This window comes from Urocitellus parryii, chromosome 6, assembly GCF_045843805.1.
Source record: "Urocitellus parryii isolate mUroPar1 chromosome 6, mUroPar1.hap1, whole genome shotgun sequence".
NCBI classification, from domain to species: Eukaryota; Metazoa; Chordata; class Mammalia; order Rodentia; family Sciuridae; genus Urocitellus; species Urocitellus parryii.
The window spans coordinates 110245123-110262327 of record NC_135536.1 but is presented as its reverse complement, the minus strand read 5'-3'; the positions used below and the strand labels follow the sequence as shown (position 1 = coordinate 110262327).

At 50.1% G+C, this 17205-nt stretch overlaps 1 protein-coding gene across 5 annotated transcripts in view; it reads left to right on the top strand.

Annotated features, from left to right (window-relative positions):
- Positions 1 to 17205, top strand: part of Megf11 (multiple EGF like domains 11) — a 205303-nt gene that overhangs the window by 132913 nt on the left and 55185 nt on the right. For all 5 annotated transcript variants that reach the window (XM_026384875.2, XM_077799502.1, XM_077799504.1 and 2 more), the window contains 4 exons: positions 2577 to 2823; positions 4081 to 4201; positions 11755 to 11891; positions 16541 to 16753. In XM_026384875.2, coding sequence (XP_026240660.2) covers positions 2577 to 2823; positions 4081 to 4201; positions 11755 to 11891; positions 16541 to 16753 — 718 coding nt within the window. The remainder of the gene's footprint in view (positions 1 to 2576; positions 2824 to 4080; positions 4202 to 11754; positions 11892 to 16540; positions 16754 to 17205) is intronic.

The window sequence follows — 17205 nt, the reverse complement described above, 5'->3', positions numbered from 1 at the left end:
AAGAAGAGGAATCGAAATGCCCAAGTGTTATTACATGGACTTCGTGGTGATGTTCTGCTTTCCTTATCAGAGGGAGTTCTGTTTCCTACTGGGTTTTGGCTGGGCCAGAAAGAATGGAGGTCACCTGATAAGCAAAGAGTAGCTGTGTGCGCTGGGAAGCATCAAGGACAAACGGGCTTTGGACTCCAGTGATTTTCTACAAAACCAAGGTCTTAGGGCATAACTGTGTTCCCAACAAATGAAGAGAATCCCTTGTTCTGCATCCTGAGGTTGTTCACAGTGCTGAGCAGAGAGGAGGTGGTCAGGCTCTGTGGTATCCCTGGCCTTTTGCTTTGTAGCTGCCACCCTGTCCTCAATGCCACCTATAAGTTTCTCTCCTCAGAATATCCTCCAGAAAGTGTTCCATTTACCTGCAGCAGAGAGCGGGAACCACAAGACCTGGGCCTGCCCTTGCCATAACCTTGGTCAATCACTTAACTCCTCTGACCCTTTATCTCCCCATCTGTAAACTGGGGAAATAATAAAATCTAAATCAAATTTTGCTAACGTACATAAAGCTTTCAGAATGGCACACAGCACACAGCATTTAAAATGTGGTTGTCATTATTACAATGGAGTCAATGGTACCTTAAGCTTATGTGAATCAAGCATACATGTTTGGCAACAGAGAGAGTGAGAAATACCTCAGCAGTAATTCTGCTAGTCTGTGTCCCCAAAACAGGGCAGGGTGGGGCTATGTGGGACTGCTACTGTCACTCTGTCCTGTGAGCCTCTTTCAGTTTGAGTAGAGGTTGTAACTATAAAAGGACTTGATTTTTTGCCTTGTTGTAACACCAAGTGGGAAGTGTGGGGTGTGGATCACTCATAATTTGTCATCTTAGTTTGTGTAAATATTTGGGGCGGGAATGAAGAAGGGATATAGAGTAGATAATTGTCTCACTATAGCTCTGCCTCATTTCTCTGTCATTGCTGGGGAATGGGATGTTTTTAAGTGAATTTTAAGTTGGGGATTTTAATTTTTAAGTTGGGAATTCTGGGACTTAGGAGTTCTGTCTTCTAAAGGATAATGGGCCAGGATCCATGACTTTGACTATCTGACTTGACTGAACTAGTGGGAAGGACAGGTAAGAGATTGGTGGGGTTGATGGAATGATCCTTTCAAACAACTCTCTGGCCCCCAAAGAACCCAGGTACTCGACAGCCACTCTCACCTTGTACTCTTGCGCATGCCCCACACTGGAGTGCCACTGTATCTGGCCATACTGAGCCTACCCCATGACACCTTCCTGATCTTACTCAACTGCCTAGTTCCTCTCTGAGTGTCTAAATTCTAGAAATCAGGGACACAATGATCAACTGCTCATCTGTGTCTTCAAGCAGTGGAGTAAGGAGCCATTCCAGCTTGCTCAGGACCAAGGTACCTCCTGGAATGTGGGACTTTTAGTGCTGAAAGCAAGACTGGTGGTCACTCTATCAGGCAGTCAAATGAGACAGCCTTTACAGCCCACTAGAGATGCTTTCTGTCCTAGGAAGCCTCACCTGATCTCCTAGCTGGGGACGAACTTTCTCTCCACTGAACTTCTCCTAGAACATTATTTGTGCCTGTCCATGCCTCAGCTCACTCCCCACCCTCCCTCCAGAATTCAGGGGAATTAAACTGTGGTGCAGATACCTTGCTATTGTGTGTCCTGTACATACCAGGTGAGGGTCAGAATGGAAGGTGGCAGCAGGCAGTGTGATCTTCCCGGAGCTCACCGTTCCTCCCCTTTCCACTGTTGTAGAGTGGATTTCTGTAAAGCTGGCTTAGCGATCACTCTGTGAAACATTTAATGTCATATAAAGGTTTTGAAGACCCTCTCTAACCTCCCAGGGAAACCTTTCTTTTTCCTGCCTCTTCTGAAGCTGGCTGCTTGGGAAGTCATGAAATTGAACTGAAGATGAAGCAACCAGGGTGTAGGGTTACTGAAAGGGAAAAAGAGATACAAGGATGATGGGGAGATGGAGCCAGGAGAGGGGCAGGGGGTTGGCGGCGATGTTCCCAGAGTGAGGTGCAAGAGATGAGAAAACCCATGAGTGTGGAGAAGAGAGAGAAGAGGGCAGGAAAGAGAGAAATGGAGCTGGACTGAACTGGGGAGCAACTAAGAGGAGGAATAAAGACACAGAACAGAGGGGTGGTGGATGGGCTAAGAAGAGGTGTGACTGAGGGGAACACAGAAAGACAGCCACCCAAGAAAAGTTTCAGAGATACAGGGAGGCAGTTTGTCACTTCAGCATTTCAATACAGGAGAGAGAGAGGCTTGGGGACACTCATTTGGTTGGGAGAGAATGGCCAGACTGGGAGAGGCTTTTTGAAGCTGTGCTGAGGGAACAAGGTCCCGTCGGTTTTCAGCTTGTGTGATTCTCTGGGTGGCTTGGTGGTAGAACTGGTGGAGGTTATGAGACACCAAAGGTTATGAGGCACCTGGACACCCCTCGTGATGCAGACACGGGAAGGCCTCATCAGCATCGATTCCTGACCTCCTTTCTAAGGAAAGTCGGAGGGGAACCTTCAACCCTGACCCTCCCTTCTCTTGCAGGCTGCGACAGCGACCACTGGGGTCCCCACTGCAGCAACCGGTGCCAGTGCCAGAACGGCGCCCTGTGTAACCCCATCACTGGCGCCTGCGTGTGTGCCGCCGGCTTCCGCGGGTGGCGCTGCGAGGAGCTCTGCGCGCCGGGCACCCACGGCAAGGGCTGCCAGCTGCCGTGCCAGTGCCGCCACGGGGCCAGCTGCGACCCTCGCACAGGGGAGTGCCTCTGCGCACCTGGCTACACCGGCGTCTAGTGAGTAGAGAGAGGGCCGGGGCGGGCCGGGGCGGGGCGGAGTTGTCGTCCTCACCACAGCTGCACTGCGGTTCCAGGTTCCCAGCGCCTGGGCAGGATGAGTCTGGACAGTCCTGGCTGTGACATCTTCTGTCTGCTGACCCAAGTCCCGCAGAGTCTAAATGCCCAGGCCTTGCCCACACGGGTCTCAGATCCAGATCTTGGGGTGACTGGTCCACCTGAGACTGTGCCTGGGTGGCCTAAAGCGCTCATGTTGAACGGGCTTCCCAGAGGGCACTTCCTGGTGAGAGGCTTCAGCCATTAGGTTGGAATTCTCTTCTGACCTGAAATCATATGCCTCTGCTCACCTGGAGCCTGACTGACCCTTCTAGGCCATTTGAGATATAGAGAGGGGTTGAGAGCCCTGGGCATATATCATGTGCAGATTTGGGAGGGTTACTGTGCCCGTTCCTTTCCCCACTTTCCCTTGTCAGACCCTAAACAGCCCTTCACCCCAGTTCCCTGGAGACTCCATATAGACAGGGGACCTCCAAGATGGCTTTGCTGAGCCTTCTCACAGGTGATTGACTTTCTCCCCCTAATCCTCTTGAAGGTTCTGTGACCTCTCCAACAGCCCTAGATCCCAAGGGAGCAGCCAAGGATTCTGACCACAGAGACATCCTTGACTGAAGGTTCTCCCTGCCCTAATGCCTGACCAGCTCCCAGGACCCTTTGAGCTAGAGGCCAGGGCCATTGGATGAAGATCCAAGGCTGAGACTCCATGCACATTCTCCCCTACACCTGGCAGAGAGCCTTTCAGAGCCTGGAAGAGGCATGTCCTAGATTCCTCTCTGAGTATAAGCAGATTCTTGAAGGCAGGAAGGATCCATGGGCACTCCTCAGTGCCTTTGCTCATGCTGTTCCTTCTGCCTGACATGCTCTTGAAATTAATTTCGCCAAGCCCCAAGAAAAATTCATTCCTCTTAGGAAAGTCTTCCTCAGCCTCCTCTTTTTCATACTAAGAACATTTAAGTCATCCCTCAAATACTGGCTCAAGTACAATATATTCCAGAATATTATATCTGAGCCCTGCTTCCCCTACTGGCAGGGAACAGTACTGCAAGTCAGTTTACCCTGAGCCTAATACATTTCACCCTGTGTGTGGACACACTAATTCCTAAGTAACTTGCCTCCCAGGGAGCCCTGGATCATTGGGACTAGTAGCACTGGGGCAGAGATCTGAATGCTGCTAATCCAACACTGTATTTCTCCATGCAGCTGCGAGGAGCTGTGTCCCCCTGGGAGCCATGGAGCTCACTGTGAGCTGCGCTGTCCCTGCCAGAACGGGGGCACCTGTCACCACATCACTGGCGAGTGTGCCTGCCCTCCAGGTTGGATGGTAGGTGGGCTTTCAGGCTCAGGGTGGGATACTATAAAGGTCTAAGCATCTCTCACATGCATCTTAAAAAGTTAGATTCCCCTTCCGCCCTGAGTAGTCCCCCATTTATGGTCAGAAGGATTATTAGACTCTGTCAATGGTGTCATGGACACAGCTCGGAACCCCAGGTCTGCAATCTAAGTGCCATGTGGCCAAAGCTAGTTACTTAACCTCCCCGCTGTGATTTGTCATGGGCAAAAGAGAGAAATTTTTCTCATGAGATTAGCTCTGTTGGGCTGGGGTTGTGGCTCAGTGGTGCAGCGCTTGCCTCACATGTTTGGGTTTGATCCTCAGCACCACATAAAGATAAATAAATAAATAAATAAATAGTACTGTGTCCATCTACAACTAAAAAAAAGAGAGAAAAATATTTTTTTTAAAAAAAAAAAAAAAAGATTGTCTCTGTGTTTGGGCATAGGTGCTCATATGAGCTACCAAAAATGGCAGAAGAGGCTAGGGAAGGAGAGACAGCAGGATATGGTTCACCTGAATTCACAATACTTCACCCCCTGTGTTCTCACACATCAGATACTGTGGGCCCCAGAATCTGTATTTTAATGACCATCCCAGGTGCTTCTGATGCAATCTCAATCAACCCAGGTCTTGTGTCTAGAACAACCATTGCAGGAAATGGGGATAGGATTTACAACCTTAGAGGCCTAAATTCAGGTCTCGTGTCCAACACTGACCCTGAGAGAAAGCCTCAGGTTCCCTGGTGTCTGCATCCCCTGTGCAGAGCTGATGTAACAACAGTAAACACTGCCCTGCACGGCTGCCATGGTTGGCAAGAGCCTCAGAGGAGGAGACCATGCACGTCTGAAGTGCTTTCCAAGTGCTGAGGCATCTTTGGCTGCCTGCTTTACATTTCTGGATGCCAAAGGCTACCCACAAGCTCCCTTTCAGCCAACCGGCTCTGCCCATCAGTTGCTTCCTTGTTCCCTGAGGCTCTAAAGCAGCTGCTAGGTCACTGAGGCTGAATTTCCCAAGCTGTATCCTGCCTCTGTCCGCAGAAACATACCCCATTTTGGTGGGGGGCTCATTGGTACAGCTGGCTGCCCTCCCCTGGGTCCCGACGACAGGGCTGCTGAGCAGAAGCAGGATATTTCAGGAGGGTGTGAATGCAGAGGTCGCAGGAGCAGCCAGGGTGAACAAGTGCAGGCCCAGGGAGGCAGGCACAGCCTTGGCAGAATGTTTTAGAGAAGGAAAGGACCTTGGGGAGCATCTGGTCCAGCAGTATCCTAACTGAGCTGCACACTGGAGTACATGAGGGGATGGGATTGGCTAAATACAGATTCCCTGGCTCCACCTGAGCCTTCTGGGATCTCTGTCTTTAATAAGCTCCCAGATGATTCCGAGGAAGCCAGCCATGTCTGCATTTGGAAATAATTGATCAAAACCATACGATTTCTTTCTTTCTTCCACACAATGCTACAGTTTCTTAGGAAGAGAATGGAAGTCAGAGGGCTAATAATTAGGACTCTGGCTCCCACCCTATCCCCATTGCTCTGTCTTAATCTATTTTCTGTATTTGAGTTCTAGATAAGAGTTCACATAAAAACAGGGTGTCCTAGCCAGGCACTGTGCTGCACACCTGTAATCCCAGTGGCTCAGGAGACTGAGATAGGAAGATCACAAGTTTGAGGCCAGCCTCAACAATTTAGTGAGGCTCTCTAAGAAATTAGTAAGACCCTGTCTCAAAATAAACAATTAAGAAAGGGCTAGGGATGTGGTAAAGCAATCCCGGGTTCAATCCCCTATACAAAAAGAAAAAAAAAGTGGGGGTGTCTTAGCTTTAAGAGGTTTCAACACCACTGGTCTGTACAAACCTTCCTCTCTTGGATGATGGAGTTAAGGGCAGGGAGGCTAGTGACATCAAGGCCATGTCCCTGATTATGAGGGAAATAGACCCAGAATCCAGGTCTCTGGACTCCTGAGGGCCAGCCCTGGCTGCCTGTGTTGGTCTTTTTGGGGGGAAGACAAAGAGCTGATGCCCTCGAGTCCCTGTCCATTCCTTCTATGCTGAACAGTTCTCTGGAAAGGCCCTCTCAGAGATCTGCTGATGGGCAGGCTGGATCCTTATAGACCCAGGAGCGGCTGGGGAGGTGGGATGGGGAGGTGATGAAGGAGAATAAGCCACAGCAGACCTTGAGCCCATCCAGCCCTCTGGAGAGAGGCTGCTGCAGGCTGGCGGTGGCAGAGAGGGCGGGAAGCCACCAGGCAGAGGCATTTTTCCCCCTCTCCCTAACACAGTGAGAGGTTTGTTCTTCCAGATGATGGGAAACTCTGTTGATAGAAATCTTTGGATTTGAGGACTTTATGTTTTTAATTTTATTGTAGACAATTGCATTTCTATTTTTGACATAGCATTTAACTTGCAGATTTGCATGCATTATTAATACCCCACTCGCATGCAGAGTCATAGTATAATGAGGCTGCAGCCCTGAGGCTCCTCCCAGGGAGAGTTAGGGCCAAGGAGAAGACATTGGGGAGAAGGGTCCCCTGTTATCATCTTCCATTGCCTCACTTTCCTGTTGACCCCCATATGGCTGCAGCCACAGATTTTCCCACTCAGAGACCATCTGGAATATGATTTCTTACTCCCATCATACAGCTGCTCCCAAAGGGATAAAAACACTGTGCAGAACTGGAACCGCCTGGAACTTTGGCCTCCAGGCCACCAGCTCCTGACAATGTGACAGGATACCCCACTTGCCCAGCTGTCATGAGCCCTTCTTTGGAGGGGCCTTTACAAAAAACCTAGGAGTTATTTCCCCCTCCCCCCCCCCCGGCCTCTGAGATCTTACCAAACAGAGAAACTATGAGTAGTTTGGTTCGGGTGGGCACCAGAGGCAGGTGGGAAGGGAGGAAGGAATGTGATCAGACCCCCTTGGGAGTTCCCAGTCTGATGGTGGAGGCTAGATGGGGTGCGGGCATGCACCCCACATGCATGTCTGCACAGATCTCCAGATACCCAAGTGAAGGAAACCACAGGCTGGAAGAGAAACAGGGCTGAGAACCTGGGAAGTGGGTTCAGTTATCACTGAGGGTCACAGAGAGGCTTCTGGAACTGAGGTTGCAGGATCATAAAGGATGCTTAGTTCTGGGAAGGATGGTTCGTGGCCACCCATGGCAGGGCCTATGGTCGGGATCACAGCACCGACACCAACCACTGTTCACTGTCCACTGAGGGCTCCTGTGACATTCTAGGACAGCAGCCATCATTGGAAATGAGCAGAACTCTTGACTCTTCTCCTATCCAGCAACACAGTCAAAGGTCTCACGACAGTTAGAGACATTCCTGACCAAAGGGCAGGTGCATTAGTCTGTTCAGGCTGCCATAACAAAGTAGGTGGTTCAAACCACAGGAACTCATCTCTTAGGGGCTCTGGAGCTGGAATCTGAGGTCAAGGTGTCCGCAGGGTTGGCATCTTCTGAGGCCTCACTCCTCAGCTTAGCAATGACCGTCTTCTCCCTGTGTCTTCACATGACCTTCCTTCTGTGTGTCTGTCTCAATCTCCTCTTCTTGTAAGGACATGAGTCACAGTGGATCAGGACGACCCATATGACCTCATTTCACCTTGGTCACCACTGTGAGGTGACCTCGGAATATAGCTAACCTCTGATGTACTGGGGGGTCAGACTTGAACTTTAGAATCTTGAGGAGACACAATTCAGTCTCTCGAAGCAGGAGAGAAACCCTCTCTCTCTGACACCTTCCTGTCTGCCCTCTCCCCGGGCGCTCCCCAAAAGGCTGCTCTTCTGACCAGCAGTTGATGAGGGATCACACAGTTTTCTTCCAGGCCCCAGGTTCTTCTGGGCTCCTGTCTCGAGCCACCTCATCAGCTGTCAGGTTGGTCCACTTAATATTCATTAAGATTAGACTCATTAAGGTGCTGTACCTAGTTGCTTCGCATCTCCAATCTCAATCCTTACAGCCACTTGGGAGACCAGGGGTTACCACTCCCATTTTATTGATGAGAAAACTGAGGCTCAGAATGATCCCATGACTTGTCCTCACTCAACCATCTGGAAGAAGACAGAGCTGAGATTTGAGCCCAAGTCTGGACTTTGCAAAGTCCAGTGTTCTCTCCACCCTACCAGGTAGCAAGACTCCAAGAAATAAAATTCTTTCAGGCCCCAGAAGCCCCAAGCCAGGGGGACCTAGAGATTCAGGGACTTCAGGTACCTGGTGTTTGGGAATTCTGAGCAAGAGCTCAAAAGGAGCTCCCCGACTTGACCAAAAAAAAAAAAAAATCTGATTTTCCCCAGGAAAGGCTGGAAGGGACCTTCTCTGCACCAAGCTGTCCTACTGGTTCAGAAGCCCTGGCTGGCCCACCAGGGAAGAGGGATCGATGAGTGTGCGTGCGTGTGAATGCATGAGGCCACATTGCTTGAGGAAGAGGGTGTGGGAGACACAGCACCCCAAGTTGGCTTAAAACACTTTTTCAGAGTTAGGGTGTCCTTATGCAGTCCAGGACTGACTTGCACAAAAACCAAAAAGATTCCTTGTCACTCATGAGTGCCTTGAGTCTCTGGGGTACGGTGAGGAAAGCAGGGGTCTGCCACACCCAGTGCCCCACCCCCACCTCCAGGAGGAGGAGGTCCCCCCACTCCACCCACCCACCAGCCTGGCAGTCCCCACCACTGCTTCCACCTGCAGTCCCTCCTGCCGGAGCCGCAGTGGCCCATGTGTGGAGGGGAAGATCTGAGCTAAGTGACCTCCCACTTACTACATTCCCACTCAATTGGATCATCTCAAAAGATGACCCTGGTCTGGCAGCCTGCTCCTGACTAAACTGGCTTTGTCAGGGTCGGCAGTTATTGGTGCTTAATAATTGTGTGTTGAACTAATTGATTAATTAATTGGAGAATCATCCTTGATCTCCATGAGAGAAATGATTATCTCTGGTGTATAAGAGGCTGAAAGGGTGGCAGGAGACAGCACTGGGCTCTCAATGTCCATGCGATAAAGAACTACTAGATCTATCTAATTTAAATACCCTGAGGCTGATAGTGGAGGGGAGGGAGGAGGGGAAACCGGTCCCCTGCCCCAAATACAAATCCCTGAAGACAACCAGTTTTAAACCTTTTAGATGTTTCTTCTGGCATTTCCTTCCATTTTTCTACCTAACATGCTTTACTGCCATTTCTCGACTTTTCCATTTGAGATTTTAGCTGAATCTATTGACTTCCTGCCACAGAGTGAGATTTAGGTCCACCACGCACACAGATCGACACGAGCAACCCTCCTCCCAGCCTCCCGATGGAATTATATTACAATTTTGGGTTCAATCCTGTTTAACGTGTATGTTAATATGCCCACGTACACACTGTTAGTAATTTAGACCTACGACTCCTGGACAGAAGCTTAAAACATCTCTCAGTAACGTCAGGCATGGAGAGGGCAATCAGCATTTCGCTCTCAGAAGCCTGCATGCTTCTACTGCAGGATGAACTCTTGCTTTCCGGGTCTGCTGCGTGGTTGTCATCTAGCACTTTCTCTCTCCACCACCCTGAACTCCTTTCACCTATTGGAACCCATTCCTTTCTTTTTCTCTGATAATTCTTCTTTTAGGTTGAAAAAGAAAAAAAAAAATCCTCTAGCACCTATCCAAGAAATATCCATGGAAGGTTGATTTTTTGAGGTTGTTAAAAATCTGAAAATTTGTTTACTGAATCCTCCACCTGGGTGTTAGTTTAGCTGGATGTAGAATTCTAGGATGGAAATTAAATTATGCCCCCCACCACCTCTCTCACTTTCTTTCTCTTGCTCTCTCTTTGGTCCTGAGGATTGAACCCAGTGGCACTCTGCCACTAATCTATGTCCCCAGCCTTTTTTATTCATTTTATATTTATTTTTTAGTTTTCGGCGGACACAACATCTTTGTTTGTATGTGGTGCTGAGGATCGAACCCAGGCCGCACGCATGCCAGGCCAGTGTGCTACCCCTTGAGCCACATCCCCAGCCCCAGCCTTTTTTATTTTTGAGATAGGCTCTCACTAACTTGCTGAGGCTGGCCTCTAACTTGTGATCCTCCTGCTTCTGCCTTCCAAGTTCCTGGGATAGTAAGCATATGCCACCATGCCCAGGTTTTCCTCTCCATATTTTTAAGGCATTCCCTGTTGTCTTCTGGTTTCTGGTTTAAAAGTCTAATAATTTGCTTCTTGATTTTTGTATGTGACTGCTTTCCTCTTTCTAAAAAGTTTTAGAGTCATTTCTTTACCCATAAAGATATAAAAACTCACAATAATATGCCTTGATAGGGTCTTGTCTCCCTCTTTCCTTCCTTCTTTTCTCCCTTCCTTTCTTTCTATTATGTTTTCTCTACTATTTTCAGCCCTCTCTCTTTCTCTTTCTCTCATTCCATTTTGTAGATTTCTTCAACCTCTCTTGCAGGGCTGGGGTGGAGCTCAGGGGTAGAGCACTGTCTAGCTTGCATGAATTCCTGGGTTTGATCCCAGCACTGCAAAAACAAACAAGCAAATAATCTCCAGCTTTCCTATTCCAATTTTCAAATTTGTGCCATTTTCTTTTTTTATTCTCAAGAACTCTTTACTCTGGCTGTCCCCTTTAGTAGCGCTCTTATTCTTTCATGAATACTTTCTAATGGCTAGCTACCTGAGGATATTCACTTTAATTATGAGAGAGGGTTTCTCCGTAAGTTTTCTTTGCTCCTGGCGTAGTTCCTGATTCCGCTGTGTTCCTTTTGTCTCTTTATTTCAGTCTTCATCTTTCATAGGAGAACCTACTTCAGATATCATGTGATCTTTGACCTTGGGATCATGCTTTACAGTGAACCTCAGAAAAGTCAACTAAAGGCAAAGGGAGATGCTGGGTTGACCGCTGGGACCCTCAGACATCAGTATCTGTGGGTTGTTTCTCCTGAGCTCATCAGTGTCTCCCAAAAGGGACCCTCAGCCTCCTGCCACAGGAAGTGTAGTTTGGCAATCGTCATTCTGGGAGTGAGGGGAAGCCAGCAGGGGGTCTGATGATTCTGCAGTTAGAACTACACCCCACCCTCAGTTTCCCTGGGTCCCTGCGCCAAAAGGGACTGTGTTCAACCTCTCTGAAAGGCTTGGGAAATCACCTAGTTATTGGAGGCTTGGGAAATCACCTGGTTATTTGAGGTGGGGACAAAGATCAAGGGTCTTGTCCCTTCTTTTATAAACTTTCTAACAGTCCTGTTCACCCTGCCTGTGCCTTGGTCTTTCATGGATGCTGGGCTTCTGGACAGAAATCAAGTCTCCTTTTCTGTATGGCTGGTGTCTAACACAGCACCTGGTATACAACACACATGCCGTAAATGTGTGCTAAATAGTTAGATGGCCATGCAGGCCTCGGTGTCTCCATCTGTAAGAGGAGGGCTTTGGAGACATAGTGTCCAGATCTCTTTGTTTCTACTGGAAAGATGGGGCAGTCTCTGAGGCCCAGCAGATGTGCCATTCCTAGGAGAGTGTGGCTGAGCATGACCTCTCTGGAGCGCCACCGTGTGTGTCTTCCGACTCTGTTTCAGGGAGCGGTGTGTGCCCAGCCCTGCCCACCAGGGACATTTGGCCAGAACTGCAGCCAGGACTGCCCTTGCCACCACGGAGGGCAGTGTGACCATGTGACTGGACAGTGCCACTGCACCGCTGGATACATGGGTGACAGGTAAGGTGTCGACTCTTGCCTATTCACAGCAGCCTTGCAGGGAATGGCTGAGGTTTACCAACCCCGCGTCGCTCTGTCTGCCCGCCTTCCAGTTCTTTCCTCAGCCAACATTCTGGGTGCTCCTGCCAGAGGGATTCATCCACTCAACCTTCCTCCTCAGCAGGGTGCAACCCCTCCCCAGCCCAGTGTCCCTGAATTTGCTCTGGTGTGCCTGGGGGAAGGAGGGGAGCCCTGCTACCCACTGTCTGCACTAACAGAGGGAGATGATGGCACAGCCAGTTCAGAGAAGCTGAGTGCAAATTGAGTGCATGGTTTCTTCTAGAAGTGGACTTTTACTCCTAAATTTGAGTCCCCCTCCAAAGATACTGACATCAGTTTGCATCCTCTGAAGGCCCATGGCCTCGAGAGCAGACTGAACCAGGGCCCCAGTGTCCTCAAATGAGACCAGCCTGGCACAGTGGATGATCCACAAAACTGAGGAACTGCTGCGTGTCCACACTGGCCACCTTGGAGGAAAGAGGCCACGCTGATAGCACAGGGGCAGAGGAAGAGAAGCAGCAAGTGGAGTATGTGGTGGGGAGTGGGCTTGGAGCTGGAGGAGGGCATTTGCTCGGGGGACCCAGGCCAGGCCTCCTGCCCCTCACTTTGCACAACCTGGGTCTCTCCCAGCGAGAGGGCCAGTGACGAGGAGGCTCCCACCCCCTTGCCCAGCTCCACAGATCCGTGTTTCACTTCTGGCCCTGGGTTTTGTTGCTCTGCCCAGACAAAGCAAAGCAAGAAGAACATTTGTTCACCATCCCTCTGCCCCTTCCCTGGGTGACGTCCAGAAGCGGGATCAAAACAGAGTCAACCAATGCGTCCATCAGGGCCTAATGGATGAAATGGAGGCTCAGCTCTCACTGGAGTCGGCCCCAGTCCTCAGTGATGCCCACAGGAGGGACCATCCATTAACCGTGGTCCTCTGTGGCTCAGTCTGAAGCCTTTAAGCCCCATCTGACTCTGCCAACCGCTGTTCATCTACACGACTTCCCGGCACAGAGTGTGGGCTTGGCATCTGGGGACCCAGGACGAGAGCACCTTAAGTAAGGAAACGATAAGGATGAGCCGCTGGGCACAGGAACCAGGAAGACCCCAAATCAGAGCAAGACCCCTTGGCTTTAATCCACTTCCACATGAGAAAGAATGTAGCCTTTTTGTCATTGGAAACAAGCAGGCCCAGGGTTCCAGTCAGCCAGACCCTACCCCCGAAGACCCAACTCATCAGCTCGCAGTGTCCACTGCCAAGATGGACTGAGTGGAGAGTCCAGAATCTCTTCTTGGAACCTGGCCCATGATCTGTGGGCAGGCAGAAACCCCCAAAGCCAAGGGCCCCTTCAGCAATCTTTGCCAATCAACCACAGGACAGTTCAGAGGGCCACGTAGCATTTGGGTTTCCCAACCAAATAGGCTGCCTGGTGTTTAATATTTTGTAAAATTGCCTCCATTTATTTTGTAGGTGACAGCCGCATTAACCCACCCCAAATCATCACGAGCATATTAACGCTGAGCGGGTGTAATAACGCGGGCCTCCCTGGATAGGCTGAATCCAGTGCAAATTAAACACAAGACGTAACGAGGGCTTTGCAGCTCATTTTGTAATTTAATTGAGCAATGTATCTGGTTGTTAATGGCGGGATTGGACACATTAGATTGATATGTTGCAAAGGAAGGATGTTTAAGTAGAAAACTAATTCCTGCTGTGATTACCCTTCTGTTCCACAGGCCCCGTTATTAGCATGCTTTGTGTAAAATTCATTAGCCATCGTTGCTTGATCTCTAAATAAATAAGTTGTTTAAATTGTGAGGAAGAAAAAAATAGAGGCTGATTATGTAAATGGATTAGGTTGCCATTACTTCATTTCTAGATTCTTTTCTGTGGGGCTGTGGAATCAGTCACCTCAAAATGTATGGTCAGGAGCTCCTTCAGAGGAGCTTCATGTCCGGGCTCTGTCCAGTCCCGCTAGGCAGAGGACAGGAGCGTTCCAATGAAGGGGAAGAGGTGTCTCCTGGTGTGAGTTTTCCCTCCTGACATTTGAGCCATCTGAGGTAAGCAAAGCTCAGTGACTTCTGGAGAGATCCATCCTGAGGCTGAGCCAGGACCTGCCAGTCAGGTAGATGGTGCTTCTGCAGGTCTCTAACTGTCCGGGTCCTTCCTTCTGCCTCATCCTCCTTCCTGCCTTCCCTCCTCCACTCCTTCTCTAGACATCTCCCTCTCTCCCTCTTTCCCTTTCTTCGCTTTCTTTTCTGCCCTCTTTCTCTTCCTGGGGCCTCAGATTGGTTGACATGCAGCAGGATATGCAGGAAGATGACCGAGTGTCATCTTGGCCACTCACAGGCTACGTGAGCTTGGAGCAGTCACCTCACCTCCAAGATTATCAGTGGCGTCAGGGGTTGGGGACGGGGTTCAGCTGTGCGGCTGGAAGCCCCTTTCTCTCTGGCGTTTGGGGCTATTGCCATCTTCACCCCTGCTGCCTGTCCTTCCTGGAAGGGGAGCGCTCAAGGCCAGATGCCAGTTACTCTCCCTGTCCCTGTCACTGTGGGAACAGAGCAGCAATGACAGAAGACACTGGGACACACTGGCTGCTCTTATCCCCAGGCACCACCGACCCTCCCAGATCTTCTGGGGTGTGGCCACTCACCCTCATGTTGGGCCACTGAGCTCTCAGGGACATGGGCTCGCCCTGCCTTGCCTGTGGTCAGTTTCACCCATGACCCTCAAGGATATAATAAAGAAGATTGGACCATATTTTAAAAAAATATTTTATTGTTTCCCCCTGATTACTGTAGAAGACATACAGAACACCCGAGAAATGGGAAAACATGAGCATTTAAACACATAATTCCTCGAGTTCTCCCCACTGTGAACATGAGAATTCTTCCCTTTGGGTCTATTCATGTCAGGATCCAAAATCAGAACACCAGATGGGCTCTGTTTTAAGAAACAGTATTAACGGGAGCAATAATAATGACTAACATGTCGTAATGAGCACTGAGCATAGACCAGGCACCTCTCTAAACATCACACACATTATCTCATTTAATCCCCAAACAAGCTGACGAGGTTTCGTTAATGTCCCATTTTATGACGAGGACATGGGTATCCTTTGGGTCGGCTCTCCACTGTCCACACCACTGCAGCAGCACTGGGGAACTGAGAATCTAAACCCCAGAGGCCAGAGGTCATTTCCCTTTGTCATAGGGATGCAGGAGTCACCCCCAGGTTTACCCTTACCTTGCCAGGGTCTAGCTGCTAGGACAATGAATTTGCCTGCCCTGGGAACTAGTCTTGGGCAGTAGCAAGAGGCACATTCAGTCAGCAGAGGGGTCACATCCATCCACAGAGGATCCACACCTGGGGGTTGTGAGTCATGTGAAGAATAATTGTTATTATGCTGGGCACTCTAAGCACCAGCCGGAGCACACACAGGACACGAAACGGCCCAGTCCTCCTCGTGGGGGTGGGAATGGGGGCTCACAGGTGACGGAGAGACCCAGTCCTGGCCCCAGCCTTGAAGAGATGTCCAGTCCCAGGAAAAGGAAATGGCCCCCATCTGATGAAGGAGGTGCCTCTTCTCCTCAGGGGAAGACCCACCTAGGGAAGGAGAATCATCGCTCAGCAGAGAAGAGAGACTTTAAGTCTGTCCCAACTGAACACAGAGAAACAAAATTACCCCATTTCATCAAACCTAAGATGCCACTGATTGTAAGATGCATCGTTATTTTATACACTGCTAAGAATGAAAAATACTTATAATTAAACTATGTCACACCATCAGTTATACGACTTATCTGATTTCAGACATGTTAAGATAGATATTTTAAACATAAGGTTTATTGTTAATTGGGGCTGAGTTTCAGCTTGTGGAGATGAAGAAGTTCTGGAGATGAATGGTGGTAATAGTTTCATGACAGTATGAATGTATTTAAAGCCACTGAGTGGCTTTAGTGGTTAGATGATAAGTTTTATACTAAACATCATCTTAGTCCATTCATGCTGCTATGACAAAATACCTGAGATTGGGTAATTTATAAACATGGTTTTCCAGTTCTCACAATTTGGGGGCCCAGATGGCCAAGATCAAAGTGCTGGTGAAGGCCTGGTCTCTGTTTCTAAGATGACACCTTGGACGCTGTGTCCTCATGTGTTACAAGGGATGGAAGGACAAAGAAAGGGACCTAGCTAGTTCCCTCCAGCCCTTTTATGGGCACATGAATCCATTCAGGAGGGCAGAAGCCTGGTGACCTAATATCTCAAAGGCAGCACCTTTTAACACTGTTGCACTGGGGACTAAGTTCCATCCTGAATTCTGGAGGAGATACAAACATTTAAACCACAACATATGGAGTTCACCACCAGTAGAAAACACATCAGGTTTGGCCTCAGTGAAACATAATTGTCATTGCTGGGGTGCATAAACTCATTGCTGGGGTGCCAAGGAGACCGGGCCTGAGGCAGGGAGCTGACCGGGTGAACTACACCATGGAGTGCTTCCTGGAGGAGGAGAAAGGAGGGAGGCCATCAGCTGGGGAGGCAGGGAAGGGAACATTCTGGAAGGATCTGGAAGAGCAGGTGAGGGAGCCCAGCCACAGCCCACTCTGCTACTCCACAGGTGCCAAGAGGAGTGCCCCTTCGGGACCTTCGGCTTCCAGTGCTCGCAGCGCTGTGACTGCCGCAACGGGGGCCAGTGTTCGCCCAGCACAGGAGCCTGCGAGTGTGAACCCGGCTACAAGGGCCCGCGCTGCCAGGAGCGACTGTGCCCCGAGGGTCTGCACGGCCCAGGCTGCCTCTTGCCCTGCCCCTGTGACCCCGAGAACACCATCAGGTGGGTCTGGGCCGGGGCAGGGGGCTCTGGTGGCAAGGGTGGGCGGGAGCTGGGAGACCTCAGCCATCAGCTCCTGTAACTGCCTTGATAACCAGGGGGGAAGCCAGGGCCACGTGGCCAGAGTCAGGACCAGAACCCACTCGCTTCTCTCTTCCACAAACAGCTGCCTGCACCTCAGACGGGGGCTCTCGGGGACCCCACACACCGCAGCAGGAAGAGGGCGTGGTGACCACAGGGCCTTGCACCACAGAGAGCCGATACCAGAAGGGACCTTAACAATCCGTATGACCCATCTGGGGCCCAGGGAGCGTTGTCCCAGGAGGTCCTGGCAAGGTAGAGGAACAGGAGGGACAGAAGCCAGCCCTTCATCAGGGCCTCAGCGTGGGGCCTGCTCTTCCCTGCTTCTCAGTCCTTTGTAGCTTGGGGCACCTGAGCAGAAGCTGGCCCCTGCT